The 27,110-nt window shown below is 38.6% G+C and overlaps 1 protein-coding gene across 2 annotated transcripts in view; it reads right to left on the bottom strand.

Moving 5' to 3' along the window:
* The window catches only part of LVRN (laeverin), a 56,635-nt gene that overhangs the window by 22,816 nt on the left and 6,709 nt on the right, over positions 1-27,110 (bottom strand). For both annotated transcript variants that reach the window (XM_072957987.1, XM_072957985.1), the window contains exons 2-7: positions 15,296-15,438; positions 13,511-13,650; positions 9,913-10,039; positions 5,878-6,032; positions 4,333-4,446; positions 468-611 (exon numbers count right to left, since the gene is read on the bottom strand). In XM_072957987.1, coding sequence (XP_072814088.1) covers positions 468-611; positions 4,333-4,446; positions 5,878-6,032; positions 9,913-10,039; positions 13,511-13,650; positions 15,296-15,438 — 823 coding nt within the window. The remainder of the gene's footprint in view (positions 1-467; positions 612-4,332; positions 4,447-5,877; positions 6,033-9,912; positions 10,040-13,510; positions 13,651-15,295; positions 15,439-27,110) is intronic.

Genomic DNA, 27,110 nt, shown 5'->3' on the forward strand with positions numbered 1-27,110 from the left:
GATGTTTGTTCTTTGTAATTAGCAGTAACTTTTTTATGCTTGACAGAGTGTTTTTCCCAGCAAAAACCTGGCCTCTTAGGAGCAGTTTCTCAGAGCAATCTGAGAGGCTGTCTTCAAGGCTATAGTCCTCAGTAAGATTCCCAAATAAAACTAAACCACAACTTTTACGTTGTGTGTTTTTCTTTCAGTTGACACAAGAACAAATTTCTACCAAGCACCTTAAAAGTAGCAAGCTATCAAAGCCTGTATTTATAAAGGTGGGTGGTATTGAGCACCTACTGTGGGTTGATTAATATTTACTAATAAGAACTGATGTAACTATGTTTTCTGAAATCCATCTATTGAATAATATTAAGGTTTTTGTACCAAAGCTGTGTAGTAGCACATTAGTCTATAACCCTTAGAATCCATTTTATGCAGCTTTCTGCAAGAGTACAGAACAAAAGAAAGTATGTAACTGACTTTACCTTGTTGTAAGTAAACAGGTCAAAGAGATCATTTATTTCACTGGTTTCTGTGAAATTTTCCATCTTCATGGAGACGGCTCTAGACACCAGGGCATTATCTTGTTGGAGGATATCATGTAAAATGTTAGAAAAAAAGACCTCATTCTGAAAGGAAAACGTTGAGCCACATTACCTTCCGAGGTGTCACAGAAACACAAAGTTCAATGTTCCTAAAATCCTTTCAAAAACTAACACTGAAGAGGGGAAAAATCAATAATTGGGAAGTCCTCTTTGGGCTGCAATAAGCCGAATAAGTCAGGATTCCTTGAATAACAAAACTCTAGGATACTTTCCTTCCCATTCTGTAGTCTTTCTTATTTCAATTAAAGAAATCAGTTGAAAAGTTAATGTGGCTTCCAAGAGAACCATCTATATTCCCGTAAGGAGGTCCTCGGCCACCCAGACACATCCTCCAGCGAATAGCAGCTCTGGGTCCTTTTATTTACGTATTTATTTTTATTGAAGTATAGTTGATTTACAGTGTTGGGTTAGTTTCTGGTGTACAGCATAGCGATTTAGTCATATATATATACTCTTTTTCATATTCATTATAGGTTATTACAAGATATTGAATGTAGTTCCTTGTACTATGCAGTAGGACCTTGTTGTTTATCTATTTCATATATAGTAGTTTGTATCTGCTGTTGGTGGCTTTAATCCTCTAGAATTTCATCGGTAGTTGATTAGTAATCCCTTAAAATTTATCAGTCTCTCTAACATGAACATTTATAACCAAAAGCATGACAGATTTACAAATTCATAATGGTATGGATGTATTAATATTAGTTACTAGAAATAAATCCACAGACTGGATACTACAGTTTATAGCTCATACATTAAGAGAAGGCAGTTTATTACATTTTAATAAGTATAAAACTCTCCAAAAGACTAGATCTCTCTTAGACACACGACAAGGGCCATTTCTTTCTGAAGGAATGCTAGAAGGGGAAGCCAAGAATAGTCAAGAGGTACACGAGAAGACACAGCCGAAGAAAGGGCGGTGGAGAAGCTGCAGGAACACTCACTCATACCCCGACCATGACCTGTTCATCTCATGTTTTAATGGCTTTCAGCTGAAACTAGACCAGAATTAGAAAAATGGAAATCTGTTCTATATGCTCCTGCATATAGTTCTGTGATGCCCTTTACTCAGTTTCAATTTAGTGACTAGGTTAAAAAGAAGACAAAGTTTTGATCTCTCAAAGATCACTCAAACAAAGCCTTAAACTTTTAAAAACCAAAGAAGTTCAGGGCAATTTTCTCAAGCTCCAGGATCTGATGCTCTTCTGGTAAGGGTTCTACTTCACTCAGCTCCACAAGTGATTGAGAAGTATAGGCTCAGAGAAGAGTGATTAGGAGTCAGTGATTAAAAGAAATAACTAAATGGTGCAAAAGAAGATAATCTTTCCATCTTAGACTATCAAAAACATTGGTCATATGTTTTTATCAACACTTCCCAGATAAATCTTAGCCATTTCACTTGCATTAAGAGGTCACTGATTGATGTTAGTAATACAGTCTATTTAATTAAGACCCTAGGTGTTTTATGGGAATGGAAATTCTTTCCCTGTTGACTCTAAATGCAGAGTTAAATTGGGACACAATCAAATGCTTTCAGAAACAGTTACAGATGACACTAACCATGTGTAAATGCTACTTTATAAAAGAGAGAGATAGAAATAATTTTTTAGATGTAAAGTATATGGAAAGGACCTTTGAAGACACCCGAGACTTACTGTATGTATATAAAGTTTATATATGTGAAAAGAGTCATATAATGAACATACACACACACACACACTCTGAGCTCCTGGAGAACAAGAACACTCCTGTGTTTTCTCTGCAGAGCACAGTGGATAAAGGCATGGGCTTTGCAGTTAGAGAGACCTGGAACCGAATCTCACCTGGAACTGAATCTGAATCTGTGACATTAAATAACTGTGAGACCTTGAATGACTTACTTAATGCTTCTGTGCCTCAGTTTCCTTCAAGTAAAATAGAAACATTAACAACTACATTCATATGATTATTTTGAAGATTGAGTAAGATGATATACGTATAGAACTCACACTACAAGGCAATTAGGTCCTAAGTGCTCAGTGCATGAATGGTAAATACAGTATTGTGTTATCATCCTTATCCTCCTCATCAGACTAGACCTGGATAATTGGAATATAATCACAGCTCTGCCTCAATTAGGCAAATGACTGTGGGCAAGTCAATTAACCTTTCAATGCTGCATTCTCCTGATCTACATAACGATGTCCTCTCCAGGGGAGGAAGAGCTGAGGCACTGCAGAGCTCCTGGACTGTGGGGCGGTGAGCGTTTTACAGAATATTCACAAAGGGTAGGATGGGTGACATGGAACTGAGGCTGCTATGTCAGTGCTTTCCAGAAACCGCAATTTCATAAACAGGGGAAAAAGGATTTTTTTTAAGTTTCTGTGGAGCCAAGATAGGTGGGTCAACTTTTTATTCTGCCAACGGTTTAATTAACAAAAACAAAAACAAAAACAAAAACAAATATCTATCTACCATTTCCATCCTTTCATAAAAGAGGGAAATTTTACAACCAATATAATAGAAAGAAACACAGTCTTAGACTCTCCTCCTAAGTGAATAAATTTAACTTGTAAAGAAGATCTGGCCAGAGGAGATCAGCATTTCAAATGTCACTACACTCTGAATGGGTGAGGGTAGGGAGAGGAGAAAAGAGGCCAACAATGGAGCCTTGAAAACACTTGGAAGGGGAGATGAGAAGAGGCCAGCAAAGAGTAGCAGAAAGAACAACCTTGAGCATCAGAGGAATGGCAGGAGGCAGGAGCAGAGCGGGAAAAAGGACCTGTGGCACGGTGTGAAGAAGTGAGGTCGGCGTCAAAAGAAGATATTAAATCTAAACATGTAAACACACTTCAATCAAATAAAATCAGTTTGGCTTTATCATGCCATTCTGAAAGCACCATCTAATTACTGTAAATAAAATATCAGAAATACATTTTGATATAAACATAAACTGGAGTGTGGGACTGGCAGATACAAACTACTATGTACAGAATAGATAAACAGCACAGGGAACTATAGTCAATGGCTTGTAGCAACTGGTAATGAAAGAGGATATGAAAAAGAATACATATAACTCATAGTTAAAATAATAAGATTTACATATTGATAAACTTATTTTTCCATATTACTATTTACTTAAAACAGCAAAAGAATATCAGCTATAATAGATATAATATCTATTACTATTATATGTAATATCAGCTATATTATATGTGATATATAATATAGCATATCACTTATTAGTAAAATCACAGACAATTGATTACAAGTGCTTTAAAATTCAGTCTAGGTAGAAATAAATGAAAATAACGTAAAATCTAACAAGTAGGGAAAGGTTACATACATACACCTTACAAGGTGATATGATAAAATGTTAGGCAACCCTTAAAAATCTTGTTTTCAAAAATGACTTAATGATCTGTGGAAATGCTCTTGAAGTAATAGGAAGTAGGAAAGGCATTACATATTTCTGTGTACTTCTCATTTTTATGAATATTTACAATAATAAAAGCCTGGAAAAAGAAAACACATCAAAAAGATAACACTGATTATCTCTGGTATTAGAGATAACTTACTATTGCTTGTCTTTGTCTGTATTTTATCTATTTTCTTTTTTTTAATTAAAATTTTTTAATTTCTTTTTTTTAAATGGAGTATGTCCTGGACTGAACCCAGCATGTGCATGCTAAGGATGCATCCACCACTGAGCTATACTCACCCCCTACATTATCCATTTTCAAATAAATTTAACAGACATACTTACCCTTGGGAAGTTAGGATTGAAGTAGTTAATTACTCCAAACTCAAAATAAGATGCAAAACCTTCATTGAGCCATATATTGTTCCACCAACTCATGGTAACCAAGTTTCCAAACCACTTTTGGAGTTGGGAGAAAAAAGAACATTCTTAAATTCAATTTCAGCAATATTTATTGTAATCACATGTTAAGCAAATGTAAGGTCAGAGACACAATTAAAATTGAGATTTGCTATCAATAGTCAAACTTGAAACCAGGACTCCAAAATCACGTTGGCGTTTTAACATCAAGAGACGTCAGTCATGCATTTCTCTAAAATAATCATTTCACATCCAATGACTGAAGCAATTTTTGTTTTAAAACCGTGATGTTGAAAAATAAGGTAAGCTGGAGTAGCATTTCTTAAACTGCCACTTTGTCCAAAAGTATGCTCAGTTAAAGCGGAAGTCCTAAATGTTCACTTAACGGCTACTAACGACAGCATCTTCTACTCCAAACAGACTACAACAGAATTTTTCTGTAAGCAGTTATTGTGTTTTTAAGGACATGATTTGATCTGCAGCATGTAAAAATCACTCAAGTATTCGTATGTTCTGCAGAGTGGTCCACCTATAATTATTTTCTGTTTGAGCTTAACAGAAAGTGTCAAACGGATGATGAATAGAATCAGGAAAGAAAAACACAGTAATTTCCAAAACCAACAAATCCACACCCTGGTATTTAACCAAATTGTTATAATAGCTGTGATGTACAAATAGTTAGCAGTCTGTATTCCAAAACAATGTGTCACTTAGACTATAATGAAAAATGACACTTTGGGGTGACTGACCAAAACTTGAGAAAGTGTGTGTTGATTATATAACAGGGTGTTATTCAAACCCAGTAAATCACTCATCTCCAAAACTTCTTAAGGGTCCGTATAACAAGAAGATAACAATTTCAAAGTTTAGATGATTTCTTTCTTGACAAACTTGTATTGATAAAGGTCAAAATGCAGATGTGAGATTCTTCATCAAATCAAATAACTAAACTGCTAAAAATCACAACCTAAAAGTACATAGATCTAATGAAATACAGCTTGTTTGCATCACCTGTGGGGCTATAGCTCAAGGATTCATTACTGCTCATGTCACTGACACCGATATGTTGACTACAATCCTTTAACCTGTAACTTCTTCATCTACTGAAGAAATGTAGATATCTTTCAGTGACTGTTTTGAATATCCCTATTTTAAGATGGAATGAAAAGCAAATAATCATAGTTCTGTTTGGCTTACTTTTCCTGAAGAGAAACTCTGTAGAACAGAGTTGCTTTGCAGATATGAATACATGACCAGTGGAAGGACAGTAAGTTCTCACCACTATGATCCATCACCAATAGTTCGGATCCATCCGGAATCTGATTACACAGATCCTTCCTTGTTTTCACTCAGTGGCTCGCTTTTCAAGTAATTTTTTAAAATTTGGTATATGGCAGGGTTTTGTTATTTTTGGTACAGCAGCTGGAGAATATCTTCATGTGAAGTAAGAAAGAACATTTTACCACATGCCTGATGTCCAATCTCGTGGGAGACAATATGGGAGATCACAGACTTTTTTTCTGTTAGTTTATCATTTGGTTGCAGCAACAATAATGACTCATCAAACATCAACAGTCCCCAGTTTTCCATGGCACGGCTGTCAAAAGTCGGCAAGGCAATTATATCTAAGTGGGTTTAAATGGAGGGAAAAATGAAATCATTTCTTCCTCAAAATTTGAGACTTCCAGATACAAACATCTCAAAATGAAATCATATATTACTGAAAGAAAATACCAGTGAATGTTTACAATTTGAGGGGAAAGGAGGCTTTAAAGACTAATACCAAAGACAGAAGGCAGAAAATAAATTGTTTTCACTATATGGAAATCAAATACTTTTGATAAGAGACTTCTATCTGAAATATATAAAGAAAGCTTGAAACTCAGCAATAATAAAAAAACTTTACAAAAGTAGCAAAAGATCTAAATACATTTCACTAAAGAAGATATACAAATGGCAAACACATGAAAAGATGCTCAACATCATATGTCGTTAGGAAATTGCAAATTAAAATGAGATACCACTACATGCCAATTCAAAATAAAATACCAAATGCTGGAGAAGATGTGGAACAACAAGAACTCTCACTTATTGCTCGTGGGAATGCAAAATGGTACAGCCGCTTTGGAAGACAATTTGGCAGTTTCTTATAAAGCTAAATATAGGTTGACCATACAGTTTAGCAATTGAGCTCCTAGGTATTTACCCAAATGAGCTGAAAACTTATATCGGAAACATGCGTATGAATGTTTATAGCAGCCTTAGTCGTAATTGCTAAAACTTGGAAGCAACCAAGATGTCTTTTAATAAATGAATGGATAAAGAAACTGATACAACCATACAATAGTAGTGATAAAAAGAAATAAACTATCAAGCTATGAAAAGACACAGAGTAAACTTAAATGTATGTGACTAAGTGAAAGAAGTCAGCCTGAAAAAGCTATGCATGGTATGATTCCAATTAGTATATAACATATGGAAAACACAAAACTATAGGAACAGTAAAAAAAAAAAATCAGTGGTTGTCAGGGACTTGGGGGAAAGGGGGAGGGTGAGTAGGTGAAGCACAGGGGATTTTTATGGCAGTGAAACTATTCCATATGACACTGTAATGGTAGATACATTATACTCATAGAGCTGTACAGCACAAAGAGTGAACCCTAATGTAAACTATGGACTTTAGTTAGTAACAATGTATCCATATTGGTTTATCAATCACAATAAAAAGTAATAATTCCCCAATGTAACATGTTAACAACAGGAGAAACTGGGGGTGGATGAGGGGAGGGAGAGGAGGTGTACCAGGACTCTATACTTAGGGCACAATTTTTCTGTAAACCTGAAACTGCTCTAAAAACTAAGATCTATTTAAAATTAAATATTTTAGTTCACCAGAAAACACCATAAACAAATTTTAAAGGCAAAACACAGATTGAGAAAAATATTTGCAATATGTATCACAATTAGACAATATTTTTTAATATTTAAAGAACTCTCACACATCAAAAACAAAATATAAAAATGTGAAAAATTCACTAAAGAAATAATTTAAACAGTCAAAAATCTTATTTAAAATAGTCAGTTTCATTAGTTATTAAAACCAAAAATTAAAACAATGATATCATTTAATCTTTCAAACATATGAGAAGATTAATAATTAGTACTGGCTATAATTCATATTAATAACTAGGTATAGGTAAATTGGCACATAGTCTGTTGCTGAGGATGTGAACTGGTACAATTTTTTTCTAGAGCAACTCAGCAAAATTCTTCATAATCTTTAAAAATGTCCTATCCTTTCAACTTTTGGAATTTCTACTAAGGCAAATAGCATGGATATTTGTAAACATTTCCTTATGTTTTCTTTAGTGTTTTAAAAGTGCCCGCCCAAAGGTAGAATCAGTCTAAATGCTCAACTACTGAGAATTAAATTATTTTATCAAATTGATATGTAGGCATCTGATGTCCTAAAAATGAGAATAAAAAAGAATAGTTAGATGGATCATGCTGCTACAGACTGTTAACTTACAAAAAAAAAAAAAAAGGCCAAAAACAGCCTCAATTCCATGGTGACATTTTTGTTAAAAACAAAGAAGCAAATACAGAAATTGAGATGAAGAGACATTGGAAAAATATATACCAAAATGCCACTCATGGTTATCTCTGCATGGTAGCATTACAGGAGATTTTGCTTCCTTTTTTTTTGTGCTTTTCCCTATCTTTCCAAATTTCTATAGTGTGATCATTTACTACTTCTAAAAACAGAAGAACAACAAAAGTTTTAAAATTTTCTTTTGCTAATGGAAGAAATATTACTCCTAAAATCCATGCTACACTTGCCTAATGAATGGTTTATGCTACGCTATGTTCAGTAATTTAAGTGGACTTTATACTTGGTTGAAGTTGACAGTGTGTAGTTAAGTGTATCCAAGTCATTACATTGCCTCCACCAGGTAATGCTCTGTTAACTTTGGGCATACTTAGTTGCCTCAGCTTAAGTGTCAGAAAGGGAGTCAGGGAAAACTTCCTGGAGGAAGGGGCACTGAGTTGAGAAATACAAGAATCAACCAGCTGGTTAAAAGGTACTGCAGGATGTGAACACAGCACATACAAGAGCCTGGAGGAGAGGAAAGTAAGATGAAAGTGCAGGAGAGGATAGAGGTGGTGCCAGAGCATTGCTCCCACTCTGAGGAACTGCCTAAAACCCCAAGAGGTGGTCCAGAGATGCACTGTTGTAAAGACTGGGTATGGTGTTTGGACTTTATCCTCAGGGCCATATGAAGCCACAGAGAGGTTATAAAGAGGACAGTAACTTGATTCAGATCTTGCTTTGGAAAGATCCCTCCAGCCTCAGTGTGGAAGATGGATTGGAGGAGGCAAGAGGGAAGGTGGTGGTGAAACTAAGTGAGGCTGTTGTGGCTGAGATGGTGATGCAAACTCAGGAGAATAAGGGGGGTGGGAAGTAGAGATAATAAAGAGATGACTGATTGGATGGAGATGCTTTCACAGAACAGGATATCAAGAATAGCTCTGAACTTGTCAGTATCCAAATAAAGACAAATGGGAATCTTCTTGCTTAGACAAGAGTCATCTTGAGATCTTTTAGCCACAGACGTGACAGAAACTTGGTCTCCCTGCCCAGACTCCTGCTGCCTCCCACTCTCAAAAAGACAGGTATCCCCTCTGGGACGCATGAGTGGGCCGAGGCTGGTTCCTGTTCCTTCACTCCCTGTGCCTCCTTAGCTAGAAGGCTCGAGCTGCAGAGCACCTGGCTCCCCAGTGTTCAGGAGGCCCGAGCTCCCAAATTTTTACTCCCTGCTTTCTTCACCATCTGCCAGTATAGGCTGAATATATTTTTTCCCCTAAGACTCAACTAACCTCTCAGAGGAACAAAATCCATTTACATGATACCCTCAAATTAGAGAGAAAAAACACTGAACAACTTTCTGAGCTGAGTGGCTCAGACAATTTTAAGACCATTCCATGCAGATCTACAAGAAATAAAATGTTTACATATTTCCTCAAGGATCATATTATGTTCACACATGATCCAATCTTATAATTCACAGATGGGACCCCCAAGTCCTAATCCAATGACTCACAGCTAAAGAATATTTTTTTTAAAAACCAACAAATCTTACTGAAGGGAGCTGGACTAACTCACGCAAGCCTGCTAAAAGAATGCAGGACACTGCACTGCACACTAGTGTTGAGAGTGGAAAGGCCAGAGAGAAGGCAGAGTCTGGAGGAGGTGGGCTGCTGCTGAGTGCCCAGGAGGCAGCTAAAGCCTGGGAGCTCGCTGAGCACCTGCTGGGCATATGGCACGTGCAGAGACAGAACAGACAGGCTTCTGTGTGTCCAGGAAGGTGTAGGACATGATGATGAAAAGCCAGTGCACCTAACTCCAAAATAGCAAAAATAGCAAAGTGTCCATGGGACCCTCTGATCTCAGCCCAGGGCCCCCATAATAGGAAACTGAATGCACTGTAAGGGAAGATGCCTCACCTGTTTTTGGAAGAGGGTAACTGATATTAAATAAATCTTCCAGAAAAGAGAAGATGGGACCTGTGATGTTCAAAGCAAAGTCTGCATCTCCGCCTGCAATGGCATCTTTCCGGGCCCAGATGCGTATCTAAACAGAAACAATTAAGCAAGAATTAGGAAAAGCTGTAGTGATTTTGGAACGTGGCCACCTGCTGGCTCCAATTCCCTGATGCTCTCGAGCCAAAAACTTTTCAGAAGAAGCTGCATAATAAGATGTTTAAATGTGTCCATGCAGTGAGAAAAGCCCAGAGAAAAGGCTTTTGACTAAGTTGTGAACAGTGGGCCCCCAGACAGCATGCTATTTCAGTCTTCTGCAATAACATGTTAAACTTCGAACGATACCTACCCCCACAGAAAAGGAAGATTCCGTGTTAGAGTGCAAGGGCCCCTTGGATCCTTGCTTCCCTTTTCAGGACGTATTTCCAATGATTCAAAACAGAATTGTGCAGTTAGTGGGGCTGAAACGGTATGGAACGTATTAAATAGCTTTGAGTCATGCAAATTTAAAATGGTTTGTTTGTTAACAAAATCTTGAATCATCCCATCTTATTTTCAAAACTTGCAATAAAGTTAATTTCCTTAATTTAAAAAAAGTTCATCGAAAGTCTTATGATTTTATAGTTGTTGAAGCAAGCGAATTACAGTCTTTGTTTATGACGCGCCCACGTTTGCCACGTTTTGTTAGCTTCATGACATAACCCGTGCTGCTGTCTGGGTGCCTGAATTTGTTTGTGTGATTTTGGTGACTAATTTGATGTTGTTTTAACATCCATTGTTATTTTAATATGAAATCACTGTATCCCCTACAGCAGTACCATCCGAGCACGTTTAAATGGAGTTGCTAGTGTTAACGCCAAAGAAAAAATATGTATGAGACACAGTGACCCTGGAATGAAAATTAACGACGAGGGAGTTAAGATGATTGTCCTGATGTAAGTACAGGGAATTTGAGAAAGAACTTCTCTGCAAAACAGAGAAAATGCTAAGACAATGAAAAGCAGCACAACAATATGTGCAGACTGCCGCGCTCCAAGAACACGTTCACCTGACTCCGCTTTTGTTTCTGCTGGAAAATTTGTCTTGAATTGTGTGACTTTTGAATTACGTGAGGTCTTCAGGAACGCTCGCCTTTCACAAAATGCAACCACCTGTGTTTGAAGAATCCCTTCCTGCCTTCTGGCCTCCCTCGTGCTGCTCATTATCCCGGGAGCTACACTTCCCTGCCCCTGCTCAAGCTCTAACCTCCGAGGCAAAGTCAGACATCTAAACCAAAGCCCACACCACTGAGCGGAAATGACAGTCACCTCTCCCCTCGGTCAAGACAATGTGTGCACAGTAACTGCAGCCTTTTGGGAAATAAAGGCAGTAACAATTCCTGTTTGTACCTAAATTTTCGGTTTACAAAGCTCTTGCCATAAACTACCATTCTTTAAGCTGAGAGGAAGGCAAATGATGAAAAGTTCAAGCTGGGGGGGGGCAGGCAGGGGAGGAGAGGCAGGGCAGCAAGGATCACAAACAGGTGGGGAGTATTTTGGAGATGTGGTCATAAAGTTCCTTCAGAGTCACATCTAGCCCACCATTGTGTCCCAGTGGTCTCCCGAGACCCAGGGGCCTCAACATCTAAGAGATTATCTTTACACATGCCCATCTGTGCTAAATTCTACTCAAAAATGTTATTTCCAACCTTAGTTATGTGTTTCTGACGTTTACCTCCCTGCCAAGCATGAACCACATTTTCAACTTTGCTATATTTTAATATATTTTTCTCTCTTACTTAATGAGTCATTTTTGTAGCGTCTGGATGCTATTCCAAGAGTACATTCTGATTCCCCCCTTAGAGTATATGGTGGACTCCTTCACTTCCCTAGAGCTGAGCCACAGCCAAACGCAACATTCCACTGATAAACTCATCCCAAATTTCAGTTTTCTGGCTAAGACCATTACTTTCTTAGGCATATTCCATTTCCTCTTTGCTTCTATGGCAGCTGGCTTTCTTTCCAGGGTGATCTTTCATGAAGAAACAGACATGATCCTTTTATAAGGCTTATTCACTGTGCAGCAGCATTGAGAGCAACAAGCCACTGCAATGTGGCTGCTGACAGCCACCTTGGGTCACTCATGAGTTCCGGGCCCACTCCTTCATGCCAGGTACAAAGCATAGGCTTCCAAATCATCCCTGAGGAGATCGATCAGTACACGTCATGAATGTTTGACTTGGCCAGTGTTGTATCTGCGACTGTTAAGGATCGACTAAGTGATTACTCAATAAGGGAAATCGGGCTGGAGCCAACAGCCGAGGAAGATAATGAGCTGTGGTTTGCATCCAACACAGTGTTATTAACTCATCCTTCAGAGGAGGACCTTTGGGTGATTCTCCCCTGGTGATGGACTTGGCTCAGCCACAGCTTCCTTGTCTCCACAGGTCAGTGACACAAGCCTCGAAGATCTTGGGTCCAGGAGAGAGCCTCAGCCAGCTGTGAAACCGATCTGACCAGAAAAATCCCGGCCTGAAGCACTGGCCTTACTTACATCCACACTCTAGTGTCGGGAGTGAACCGGTCCATAAAGCACTGCTACAATAACCTGGATATTTCCGCTAAGCATTATTATGTAATGAGGCATAATTGGGTGAAACTAGGTGTTTCAAAACAGAGGCAGACTCACAGACATAGAAAACAAACTTACAGTTAGCAGGGGAGAATGGAGGTGGGGAGGGATAAATGGGGAGTTCGGGATTCGCAGGTTCTAACAACTACATATAAAATAGATAAACAACAAGGACCTACTATATAGCACAGTGAACTATATTCAATACTTTGTAATAGCCTATAAGGAAAAAGAACATGAAAAGGAATATATGTATGTATACGCATAACTGAATCACTATGCTGTACACCAGAAATTAACATAACATTGTAAATTGACTAAACTTCAATTTAAAAAACAAAAACAACAAGCCTCGGTGTCTCAGGACCGAGCACCTACTTACACAACTGGGAAAGTGTTCACGCCCCAGAGCTGAGGAACCCAGCAGGCCTGCTCCTTGAAAGGGCTGATACTTAACCTGCACGCATTTCAGCCGGAGCGGTCGGTCGTCCGGGCTGGTGTCAGTCTGGGGTGTTCGGTGTTCACACCACAGTGGCTGGTAGACATTTAGAGCAGCACCCCAGCTTCAAGGCCGCATTAACACGTAGGCGAGGAAGACATCAGGTAAACCTGAGCTTCAAGGGGCAGTGTGGCCGCTTTCCCTGTTCTCTCCTGTGCTCTGACAGACAGCGACAGCCTGGGAAGAAGGGGCTCAGAACCCGACATGAGGGGGCCTAATGTGCAGCCTTTCCATAGAAACCCCCCACAGAGCCGCAGTGGGAGCTGCCGCGTTCCAGTCTGCAACCCCACGCTGAGGGCTTTAACAGGGCTGGGGGGAAGTCGGGGGAAGTCAGATCGAGACCCAGGAGGGGACGATGGGGTGATAGGCATAGGCCCTGGTGCAGAAGGAGTGGATGGCAGCCTACAGCCAGTACAAACATCCCCATATACCTGGAGAGTCTCCCCCACTCACCTCCTTGCCCCTCTCAGTCCTGCTGACATGCTCACAGTCACAGACAGCAAAGGCGGTTAAGTAAGTGGGCATGAGGGGCGTGGTGTAAAAGGTGGTGACAGTCCACTTGCTCCCATTCACATCTTCTTTTTCAGACTGACCTACAGAAATTGATTTTAGTCCAAATCATTGTAGATAAGCAATAATTAGCAATAACATCTAAGAAAAACCTTTGAAATAATTTGTCAAGCCAACTGTCAGCCAACTGCTTCTTCCCAGCTACTCCCCACAGTCCAGCAGTTTGGATTTCTCTACCCTAAGTCTTCAAAACCATGTTAGGAAAGGGGAGGGTATAGCTCAGTGGTAGAGGGTATGCTTGGCATGCACAAGGTCCTGGATTCAATCCCTAGTACCTCCATTAAATATAAACAAACAAATAAATAAACCTAATTACCTCCCCCTCCAAACAAAACAAAACACCATATTAGGAGGGTCTAAGGACAGTATCTTGGTCCTGAATTAGCACCTTGAATAATATGGTCTTGACTGAGGGCAACTCTGAGCACTGTAAATTAGGCCTGTGATCTGCCTCCTCTCTTCTCCATTCACTGCTGTTTCCTAGGCCAGCCCAGTTCTCACAGCACTTAATCTAGAGCTTCCCAGGCCCACGGTAGGTCAACAAGGCACAACTCTGGTTTCAGGCAGGTTGTCAGTGGAGGCAAGCTGGAGTCTTTAAGCCTGAAGTCACAAACTCAGATGCCTGTGAGGGCCGGGTACTTGACGTGAACCGGGCCGCTACACACTAACAGGAAGTGGCGGGGAGCGTGGCAGGCGGGGACAGGCTCAGGCTGCAGGGGGCAGCCTCTTCTCAGCTGCAACTACCACTGGCACATAGGAAGGGCAGGTCCAGTGTTGTCAGATGTTCTGAGTGTCCAAAAAAAGTAAGAATTTTGATTTCTATGAGAAATCTCTGAATTTTTTAAAGTCAGATACTAATTCATGAAAAGAAAAAAGTACTGTGAGCGAAAAACAAAAGAAACAAAATAAAACCCACATCTGTGTACCACCCACATCTATGAACCAGATTCAGACTAAGTCCACTAGCTTGTTATCAGTAATGATCAACAGTTGAAGCCCAAACCAATGGGCAGACAGGCTGCCAATGTATGAGGACAGAATAATGTCCCCAGCTCCTCATATATAAGAATCAGGATTTACCATCTCCAAGATGTTGGTGCTGACACGTCCCCTGTGACTGCCCTCCCCAGTTACAGCGTAGTACAATTATAATACACTCTCAACGCACTGGCTAGGAAATCTATTGATATAAAATCCAGTACAGAGATAAAAATATGTAATATACATAATTAATATATAAAACATAAAAATACATACTTCAATAAAAATAATAATCTGTTTTGATTTAAAAAAAAGAGAGAGAGAAAGAAAGGAAAAGATAAAGAAAGAATAAAACTCTGAATTTTGCCACGTAGCACCCTTCTGGGCAGTATTTGCCAAACATGAATCACTCAATTAATGCGCCACTTTTCTGACCTTTGCCGTATCTGTGTTCCATAATACAATGATCTACTTAATGTGTCTTGGAAATTAACTTCCTTTAAAAGCTTAACCTCTTTTAGCCTTGTTTTAAAGTTATTCAGGAAATGAAAAAAGTAAGACAAAATAAAAAATACAAATACAAATATATAAACATATATTTATATAAACATACATCATGTATAATAGTTATATATGCATATGTATATGTGTGTATATATATATAAAACAATACGAAACATTACTTACTTAGCTTTGGCATGTTGGAAAGGGCCACATAACTTGGATGATGAATAATTGTAATATTAAAAGTTGCCTTCAGAGCTGGCTCATCAAAACAAGGGAAAACACTCCTGGCAAATGTTGGTTCCATCTGAGATGCTAACAGGGCCCTGAAATACATTTTTAGAAAAACTGATTTATTTTTATCTCAAACCAGTGGAAGCAAAAATATATATATATGTATATGTGTATTAAGGGATTATGGCTTATAATTATCTGCAGGCAAGAGCTGGAATGTTTCCCCCTCACCTCCTGGCTCCCCCCGAGTAATACAAACACACTCCAGTTCTCGCTGCACCTTAGAATTCCTGTAAGACCTAAAATACACAAGAACTCTTTAATTTTCAACCGCAAAAAAAAAAAACTTCATTACATCATCTGCCTTTTACAAACAAAATAGGAAAAAATACAACAAATATGCAATACCAGGCTTTTGAGAACCAAGGAATTTTTAAGCTAGAATTACTTCTTTGGGGAGGATCTATGGCTTTCATCCTCCACTACAGTGCAGGTCAGATGAAGAATGTCTACATTTTTGTCTTTCTTGCGTGTTCTCCCTTTTTCCTGGTTGAACACTTCACAAAAAATTTTATCTTGCACACCCTTGGAGCTGAACAATATGGATACGTGCCAACTGAACAAAACAACTTTCATTTACATATGGGTAGGTTTATCAGGTCCATACTGCTCCTTGCCCCATCTCATGGGAATATACAAAAAGTGACATTATCCCACCATGCACTGGTGATTTATAGGGAAAATTTTAGGGACAAGAGTACCCTGAGCAAACAAGGAGTTGCCAGTTCACCCTCTATAAACCCTGCCCGAGTCTGGCAAAAGCATGGGTCCTAGAGAACAACTTTCTCCTCCCAAGAAATCTGCGGGCTCATGATCCCATTTTCCAAGACTCTGTGACCTGGGAACTGTTTTTAGATGACAACTGTGGATGCTAAATTCCTCTCTTCTCCTAAGGTCCTGAGACTTAATGTCTCTCATGTGTTTACTCTTGCTTCAGACCCAGTTCTGAGATAAACAGAAGGCGAATTCAGCAAAGATATCTTGAGACTGCGGTCCATCCATCATCCACCTCTCTGAATCCCCCTCCACCACGATAAGGGCCCCACTCATGTAAAACTTCACACAGCCTTAGGAAGAACACACAGAACAGTAGGCATGTTCAAAAGCTTTTCACAGGCAGCTCGTTTGATGTGCTCATAACCTCACTGGGACAAAACTGTTATTCTCCACAAGCCTATTTTGTCCTATTTGCTTTTCCCCACTTTATTATACTCTTGCTTTCATGGGCTGAATGGAGGCCTGTGGGCTCTGACACCAGCCACTTTGGCTACAAGACTCTGCTCCACCTAATACTAACTACTGAGCAGTCCTGAACCACTCACATAGTTTTGCCGAGCCTCAGTATCCCCATCTAGAAAATAACGACACTAGTTACCGCTTCTCGTAGGAAAGGTACGTTTCCTAACTTTTATATTATTAGTAATTAATTTAGCAATAAATGACCTTTGAATTCTCCTACATTCCTTCTAACCTCACAGATTGTTCTTGGTACAGATGAACTGCAGAAGAATTCAAGGGGGGATGAGTTACAGAGTAGGGGCAGGGGGAGGGGTGGAAATCACTAATTACAAACGCATTTTAAAAGGTTCCAGAGATCACAGTTGGCCACAAGCTGAATATAACCTATGTTTGTCCCCCAAATTAATTTTAAACTACCAGAAATTAGGGGTTATGTGTTTTTTTCTTGTGTATTATTTAAAATATTTAGCAAAAATATAGGTTCATAGCAATTGTGTAAATATTTTCTCAGCCTTGGAGGTACTGTAAAGATAGCTTGATACTAGTATATACAAAAGAATATGAAGTATTTCTGCATAGTTTGTTAAACTGGCATTCATTTATTTTGTAGTATTGGTTGCTATCTTTAAAAGGGCTGGGATAAAGTAGAGAAAATTTAAGCAACTGACAACATAATAAAAAGAAAAATGAGCAGGGAATTCGGTGACTTGAGTTGTCACTCAGGCTCTGCAGTGTAAACATAATGGTGTCACTTTGGGAAAGTTGCTTAAACTCTCTGGATATCTGTTTCTAAAAAATGCAGGGATGAGACTAGATGATCTCTAAGTCCTCTCAGAACTCGAAAACTGATTCCAACAGAGATGAAGCCTCCAACAGGACGGAAATAAGAGCCCATGAGGTGGCCATGACTGAGTCATCTAGGATTGGAAGAAACAGGCCCTTGGGAGTTTATTATACATGGCCTTGGGAAGATCTATGAGCCTTCTGAAATCACAAGACACTTGGTACAAATGGCGCTCTGTTGGCATGAAAAGTGCAACGTAAAGTAGAAAAGCACGTTCAATTATATAATATGTGTTCATACGTTTGGAAAGTCAACAAATGCCTATTGTTTTTGTAAAGGAAACTATAGAAAGTAATGCTTGATAACATCTTCTCTGCTGCCATGACTTCCCAAAGCACATGAATCTTGGGGAGGTTGCAAGGTGGGGAGGAGGGAGAAAATCAGACTGTTTAAGGAGGTGGGAAACGTTCATGTTCACCAAAGCGGGTACAGGTTCAAAAAGGCTAGGGGACACCAGCTTAGACAGTTATTGCTTTAACAGATCAAGCATCAAGCAAGTCCTTCCAATTCCATGATTTAGATCTCCAGAGAAGTGAAATAAAAGAAACTCTTGGATTTTACTCAACTATTTCCCTCCCTGGTTTTATACAAACAAACAAAAAGGGAAAAATCCCTACAATACACAGCCTCTCTGGCTCTCAGTCTTAACTGCAAAGGTCAGGGCCAGCCAGCATCAAACACAATCGGTGATGCCACATCGGGACCCATGACTGTTTCTTATTTCCCTTCTCTCTCTGTGTTGGACTCAAACAACCCTGTAAGAATATCCTGACCTCGGAAAACAGAACCATCCACCACCCTCTCTTTCCTTCAAACCTCACTGTTAACATGCTATTACAGTGCCTGTGAAGTCTGGGTTTAGAGTGGTCAGCTGGTGAGGGAGTTAACTGGGGAGAATCCGTCTCCTAGTGGCTCACTATTGCAAAGCCACTTTCCTGCCCCCTCGTACAGCCAGAGAATGTGGGGCTCTCCACCTTCTTGTGCTGGAGGAGGTCTTACCAGGCAAGACACAATGCCCTTGGGGACCTACTTACTACCATCTAAAAAGTGTCCATTCAGTAAGGTATTTCATTCCAAATTATCTTGTAAACTCCATATGCCTACAGCTCTGGTTAAGAAGCGCTAAATGCCATAGCTAGTCAAGGATGAAGTAAAACTCTTTGGAGACTTGTCCCCCCACCACTAATTTTTTGTAACACAATAACAACACTCAGAAATGAAAATGTTTAGTAAAGACAGATGTTACATCACTGGACTGTGGTTCAAAGATTGGCCTATGAATCATGTTTGTTTATTGCTTGTGTAATAGGATCTTAAAACCGAAGTTTCCACCAGACAACAAAACATAATGGATGTAAAATTCCAAAGAAAGGTGCCAAACCATGTCACGAAAATTTTGAAAGTAAATGGCCTTGAGAACCCCTGGGCTCCTCTTGGGACTCTCAGCTCCAGCAAGGACATAGCAGAAGGGTCAGGGAACATAGACAAAAGAGATCAGAGAGACGATTCCTTGGTGGAGAGCGACATTATATTGCCAAGCCCTCCTGCCCTCAGAGGTTGGGAGGAGGTGTAACTCTTTAACCCGGAGCTGGCGGCAGAAGGTCTCTCGGAAAGCAGTGGAGGGTTTCCTGAGGCTGAGAGGCTTAAACGCTGGTGCCTAATTCACTCTTCTTTTCCTTTCTTTCTTTTTTTTACATTGAAGTATAGTCAGTTTACAATGTTGTGTCAATTTCTGGTGTTATAGCACATTGCTTCAGTCATACATGAATACACATATATTTCCATATTCTTTTCACCATAAGCTACTACAAGATATCGAGTATAGTTCCCGGTGCTATACAGTATAACCTTGTTTTTCTATTTTATATGTACCAGTGAGTACCTGCAAATATCAAACTCCCAATTTATCCCTTCCCACCCCTTACCCCACCAGTAACCATAAGTTTGTTTTCTATGTCTGTGAGTCTGTTTCTGTTTTATATATAAGTTCATTTGTCTTTTTTTTTTGGATCCACATGAGTGACATCATATGGTATTTTCCTTTCTCTTTCTGTCTTACTTCACTTAGAATGACATTCTCTAGGAGCATCCATGTTGCTGCAAATGGTACTATTTTATTATTTTTATGGCTGCGTAGTATTCCATTATATAAATATACCACATCTTCTTTATCCAGTCATCTGTCAATAGACATTTAGGTTGTTTCCATGTCTTGGCTATTGTAAACAGTGTTGCTATGAATATTGTAGTGCATGTGTCTTTTTGAATTAAGGTTCCCTCTGGACATATGCCCAGGAGTGGGATTGTTGGATCATATGGTAAGTCTATTTTTAGTTTATTGAGGACTCTCCGTACTGTTTTCCAGAATGGCTGCACCAAACTACATTCCCACCAACAGTGTAGGAGGGTTTCCTTTTTTCCACACCCTCTCCAGCATTTATCATTTGTGGACTTTTGAATGATGGCCATTCTGACTGGTGTGAGATGATACCTCATTGTAGTTTTGATTTGCATTTCTCTGATAACTAGTGATATTGAGCATTTTTTCATGTGTCTTTTGGCCATTCGTATGTCTTCTTTGGACAATTGCTTGTTTAGGTCCTCTGCCCATTTTTGGATTGTGTTGTTTGTTTTTTTCTTATTAAGTCATTTGAGCTGTTGAGAAAGTAAAGAAACAATCTCTTTTAAAATTGCACCCAAAGTAATAAGATATCTAGGAATAAATCTGACCAAGGAGGTGAAAGACTTACACATAGAGAACTACAAAACACTGATTAGGAAATTAATGATGGCTTAAAGAAATGAAAGATATCCCATGCTCCTGGATTGGAAGAATCAATATTGTTAAAATGGCCATAAGGTCGAAGGCAATCTACAGATTTAATGCAATCCCTATCAAATTACCCAGGACATTTTTCACAGAACTAGAATAATCATATTAAAATTTATATGGAATCACAAAAGACCCATAATTGCCAAAGCATTCCTGAAGAAAAAGAATGAAGCTGGAGGAATAACCCTCCCAGCCTTCAGACAATACTACAGAGCTACAGTAATCAAAACAGCATGGTATTGGTACAAAAACAGACATATGGATCAGTGGAACAGAATAGAGAGCCCAGAAATGAACCCACAAACTTTTGGTCAATTAACCTTTAACAAAGGAGGCAAGAACATACAATGGAGTAAAGACAGTCTCTTCAGCAAATAGTGTTGAGAAAACTGGACAGCTGCATGTAAATCAATGATGTTAGAATACTCTCTCACACCATACACAAAAATAAACTCATAATGGCTTAAAGACTTAAACATAAGACAAGTGAAAATAAATCTCCTAGAAGAAAACATAGGCAAAACATTACCTCACATACATCTCAGCAATGTTTTCCTAGGGCAGTTTACCTAAGCAATAGAAATAAAAGCAAAAATAAACAAATGGGACCTAATTAAACTTATAAGCTTTTGCACAAGAAAGGAAACCACAAGCAAAATAAAATGACAACCTATGGAATGGGAGAAAATATTTTCAAAAGATGAGATAAGGGCTTGATTTTTCCTAATTCACTCTTGAGAAAGCTGAGATTGACCATGGCTGGAGTTGAACTCCTAACAGATAGGAATTTTGCTGACTGTTTTGGAGGCAGAACCAGGAGAGGGCTGCTTTCATGGGACCCACGTCAGCCCTGCGCAAGGGATGGATGAGTGTTCCTTGGAAGAGCTGTGGGCCCTGAGATACAGAATGAGCCAGTATGAAGAATGTCTTGGGCTCTGTCCAGCAAAGCCACCTGGAGGAGCTTTGGGATACACTGCTCTATGTCTAGGGATTGAGGAAGGAATTACAAGTGACCATCAGAACAGAGAAATGAGAGAAGCATCCTGCAGGGACAAGAGAATTACAGAAGAAAGAGAAACAGTGAGAAAACTCTGAAGAGTCCAGGAAAATGACATCTCAAGGGAAAAGGCTTCTGCTAGATCAGAGGGAGACCAAATGATGAGAGTACTGGTTCAAACAAGAACTGCCCTGTGTGTCACTTCTACCTGTCTCCCCCAGTCCCACTGGACCTGATAGGGTTGAAACAACAGCTCTCAAGATGGAAGAGAAGGACTAGAAATAGGAGGTGGAGAGATGGAAGGACCACTACCCTCTACCTTACTGCAGACCTCTATCCTGAAGTCAGCCCAAGCTTGAAGAAGTGAGGTTGGAGGGAGAGAAAGGGAGATTTAACAGTAAATTAAGTTCAACATTCTGAGTATCACACAGGACTGGATATTCTAAATTTTTGCATCTGAACAGTATTTGTAACTTAGTGACCATAGATCATCTGTTACCTAAGAAGTAGCAGGAAATTATGGGCTGGTGGAGTATTCATGCAGGAGCAGGAAATATTACCCCAGAGGCTAAATTATAAAAGGACAGTAGGAGAAAAATGATGGCATTTTTACTGAACTATGTATGAGGTGTGCTTTTTCAATATGCTAGTTACTCTTTTTTTTCAAAAGATACAGGATCTAAACCTCTGATGAGCAAATAACCTCCCAGAAAAAAACTGGTCAGCCACATGAAGTACATGGGCTCAACACTTCTATAGGATGGTGAACTGACCTCTTTTCTCTGTGACACCAACGATATCATGTGCCTGGCACTTGAGTTCACTGAACTTGTTTTGAGACTTTGAAATTCTTTCCTAATATTACTCAAATTTCTCTCTTGTGTGTCATACCCTGAGGACTGTGCCAGGTTTCCTAGCATAAACAGTGACTGGAAGAAAGTCTTTTTCAATTCACTGCTCACTCTTTCTACACCTGCACAAAATGATTGGTTTAGATCAGGCTGTTCTCACCTTAATTTGTCCCAAATAATATTTTAATTTTCTCCAGCCATTTCATATTAACCAGTCACTCCTACCTCTTGAGTTTTCTGTTTTCCTTTCTCTAAACATTTCTACATTTTCCTTATCTTTTATAAAGGAAAATGCATGATCAGAAATGCAAGAAGTATTCCTAAAGGATACTTACAGTAATAGGACTTAAACTTTCTATCTTTCATTGAATTTCAAAATTGGAAGAGACCTTGGAGAGTTCCCCATGTTAATTTATAGATGTGAACACTGATGCCCTGGGAATTTATGCAAGTGATTAGGTAAATAGTAAGAGGTAGGGATGGTACCAGAACCTTGGCTCCAGCTCCCAAGCCTGGGGTCTTTTCCATGCACTGCCTGCTTTGAAGTATATAATGTAATAAATACTAAAATTAAATTAACATATCATGAAGCTGATTGAGGATTAACTTTATAATTAATAGCATTACCAGATAGGGAGATAATAAGACTTCTGTTTTCTACCATGGATGGATAGTATAGGCTAGAATTAGTCTTTCGGTAACAACAACTAAAAAAAATCTAACAAAGTAACTGTTTTCAGACATTAGATAACAGGACTATGGTTCCCAAGGGAAGAGAAACAAGCAAGATGAACTCGATAATCATCCTGTCTTTCTACCTGGAAGTAATTTCTAAACTGCAGCACAGGGAAAGGGAACTGAAGTAGAGTTCTGGTGTCTCACTGAGTTGACGAGACAGATGGATACTCAGAGAGACCTAGACAGCTAGAATTTGCAGGCTATAAAAAAGGAGGTAGCCATGCAGGGAAAGCCATCCAGAAACCTGCAGAAACCAGAATCCCATGCAAGTCTTTGGTCAAATATTAATTGGCACTTCTGGAGGTCAAGCAAAGAAATGCTGTCAGTAAAAGAACAGCTATGGGGTGGAGGGGGAACTGAACAATTCCCAGAGGTCACATAGTACTAGGAGTTGTTCAAGCTTCCACAAGCCAGAGTATAGACATCTCCAGAATATTCGGATTTTTAAACAGAGATCAGAAGGGTCATGCCTAAGTAGTGAGCTAAGTAGCCCTACAGTAAAGGCGGCTTCAGATCCACTCTCAAAGGGCTCAAACGCAAGCCTCGAGAGATCAAGCAAGGATCCAAAGGATCATTAAGTAACTTACGTGCCTATCCAAAACAGGCCAGCATTTGTTAAGCAATATAACATACAGCACTCTGCAACATAAAATTTAAAATGTCAGGCATTCAATTAAAAAATGAGAAAATACACAAATATTTGGAAACTAAATAGCACAGTTCTAAATAACTCATGAGTCAAAGAGGAAATCAAAAAGGAAATTAGAAAGTATTTTGAACTGAATGACAGTGAAAAAACAACATAACATCATTTGTGGCCTGTCACTAAAGCAGGAGTCAGTGGAAAATTTATAGCACTAAATGCCTATATTAGAGAAAAAAAAGATAAATTAATGACCTTGCACCCACCTTAAGAAGATAAAAAAAGAAAAGGAAATGAAGCCAAAGTAAAAAGAAAGGAAGTAATAAAGATTAATGCATAAAGCATTGAAATAAAAAACAGAATAACAATGGAGAAAATCTATGAAATGAAAAACTGGTTCTACAAGAAGCTTAATAAAATAGATAAATCTCTAGGCAGATTTATCAAATTTATTGACTATCAGAAGTGGCAGAGATCTAGAAAGCCCCAATTTCTTATATAAAAGCTGAGGCTCTGGGAGTTTATGCAACTGATTAGACAACCAGTAAGTGACAGGAGTAGTACCAGAACCAGGGCTCCAGCTCTCAAAAGAGAGAAGACACAAATGACTCATGAAAGAGGTGACATCACTACAGATTATACAGATATTAAAATAATACTAAAGGAATATTTGGAACAGCTGTACACTTATAAATTTGACAGCTTTGATTAAATGGACACATTCCTTGAAATACTTGAGCTACTAAAACCAGACAAAGACATTGCAAGAAAAAAACAAAACAAAAAGCCACAAGCTATATCTCTCATGAACATAGATACAAAAACTATAAACAAAATTTTAGTAAATTAAATAGAATAAAATATAAAAAGGATAATGCAAGACCCAGCAGGGTTTATCATGGGAAAGTTAGTTTAATATTAGAAAGTCAAGCAATGTAATTTACCATATTAACACATTAAAAAACAAAAACCATACGAAATCTCACTAGAGCAAATCTCCTATAGAGGAACAAAATTAAAATCCCTAGACTTCTCTACAGAAATTATCCAAGGTATAAGGCAATGGAATAGCATTCTTGAACTGCCAAAATTAAAAACAACAAATACCTGCCAATCTAGAATTCTATACTAGGCAAAAATATCTTTCAAAAATGAAGGAAAAATAAAAATTTTCAGATAGACAAAAGCTGAGAAAATTTATCACCGTAGACCTGAACTTAAAGAAATATTAAAGTCTTTTAGGTAGAACCAAAATCATACAACATGGAAACTTGGATGTACACAAAAGAATGACGAGCCCTGGAGATGGTATGTATGTAAGTAAATAAAAGAGTGTTTTCTCTTGTAAAATTTTAAAGTAACTAATTGTTTAAAGGAAAAACAATAACAGTGTGGGGTTTAAAACCTATGTAAAAGTAAGATGTGTGGCAGCTATAGTGCAAAGAATAGGAAGGGAAAAATGGAAGGATACGGTTCTAAGATTTATACATTATCTGTGAAGTGGGTGAATATCATTTACCTGTAGTCTGTGATGAGTTAGAGATGCATATTGTAAACTGTAGAGCGATCTTCCTCCCCTGCTCCTCACCTCACCACACACAAAAAGATGTATCTAATTAGCCAAGATGATATTAAATGGAATATTAAAGATTATTCAATCCAAAAGAAAGAAAAATAGGATAATAACCAGATGAGACAATAGAGAACAAAGAGCAAGATGGTAGATATAAGTCCAATCAATCAATAACTACATGAAATGTAAATAGTCTAAAGGACAGAGATTGTCAGACTGTAAGACTCAATACTATGTTTTGATAAGAAATTTACTTTTAATATCAACACATATAGGTTAAAAGTAAAAGGTTAGATAAAGATATATCATGTACATGGTAATCATAAGAAAGCTGGAACAGGAGATGGGGAGAAGGCCACTGGTTAAATGAATGGCCTGTGTAGGGCACATTCTCTCAAAAGTTCTATGAGCAAGTTAGGCAAGGGTTGGCATTTCTAATGCAGATCCGACCTTCAGAGTTTTCAAACAAAAGGAACACATTTTCTTCCCAGTAAACTTAAAAGATATCATTTGTTAAAAACAAGACAACAGGCCCAAAATGGAATCATTTGTGCTGTGCCCCATGTCACCAAACCAAGACTTGATACTTAATTATAATTTCAGCCTCTGCCAGGAATGGAATCTTAAACCAGTTGATCTGAAATTACCTAGTCAGAACTAGTGAGGCTATTTGCCTGACAGACCCCAGTTGTCCCCCAAAGAAAGGTGGCCTTACCATAAACAATCCCTTCTTTGCTAGCATAACTTCCTTGTCCCACCCTCTTCTGTGTATAAAAGTCTTTCAGTTTGTACAGCTCCTGGGAGCTCCTTTCTGTTTGCTAGGTGAGATGCTGCCTGACTTATGAATCACTGAATGAAGCCAAATAACATCTTTAAAATTTACTCAGTTGAATTTTTTTTTAGCATATTCTAAATCCTCTCAATCCATGTATGCCAATAAGAAAAGGAGTTGGCTCTAGTGCTGTAATGTTTTAAAATTGTTTTTCATGGAGTTAAATCCCATGCTTCTCACACCCATCTGTACCTTACATAAATCTTGTACCCAGTAAATGAAGAAGTGCATTTTTAAAAATTCTCATAACTAGTATTGGTTTAATATAACCCCAATGAAATGGCTTTCAAGGGTGTGTATTTATTAATTAGTGGTTATGGACAAGGGTCTCAGGGAAGGCCAAGTCCATCTTCAAGAGATGTAAGTGGAGGGGGGAAGGTATAGCTCAGGGGTAGAGTGCATGCCTAGCATGCTTGAGGTCCTGGGTTCAAACCCCAGTACCACCGTTTAAAACAAATAAACAAACAAACCAACCTGATTATTTCCCACACACACACACAAAAAGCCACTTACTTACAAAAGAAAGATCATTAAAAAAAAAAAGAGAGATATAAGTGGAATGTGGTCCCCTAATATTCTCAGTACTGCTGTAACTAATTTTACTCTCAGGAAGATATTTCAGAAAAGGCCTCCTTACATCTTTAAAATAGCCAAAGCCAACTTGTTAGCCATTCTGTAGTCCAAGGCTTTTTGAGTGACTTGTACTTACTAGGAAAGAAAAGAACAAGAGACATTTTTAACTTTAATTTTCCCAGTGCATCTATTATCAGATGACTAAGCAACCTTTAACGAGCTGAGAAACTGGCCTTTAACAAAATTATTCTCTGCAATGGATTCCCAAGGTCAGAAGTAACTGGTATAAAATATAGCTTCATAGGACATTGTTTTATGGCATCCTTGATAATAACTGTTTGGAAGCCTTGGATGAATCAGAATTGTTATAAGCGCGAGGCTTTTGTGTGGGAGTAAACATTTATTTTACATAGAGGGAATGAACTGTCAAAATTTACTCACCAGAACTCAGATGTGTAAAGCAAACTGTCCTATCTTTTCATATTCTGGAACCCATGTTCTTACTGATGTTAGAGGGAAAAGAATGCAAGCTTGCCAATTAGAGGTTACTCATTGCTATTGAGTTTAGAGCAGTCTTGTCA

Source organism: Vicugna pacos, chromosome 3 (genome assembly GCF_048564905.1).
Source record: "Vicugna pacos chromosome 3, VicPac4, whole genome shotgun sequence".
Lineage (NCBI taxonomy): Eukaryota > Metazoa > Chordata > Mammalia > Artiodactyla > Camelidae > Vicugna > Vicugna pacos.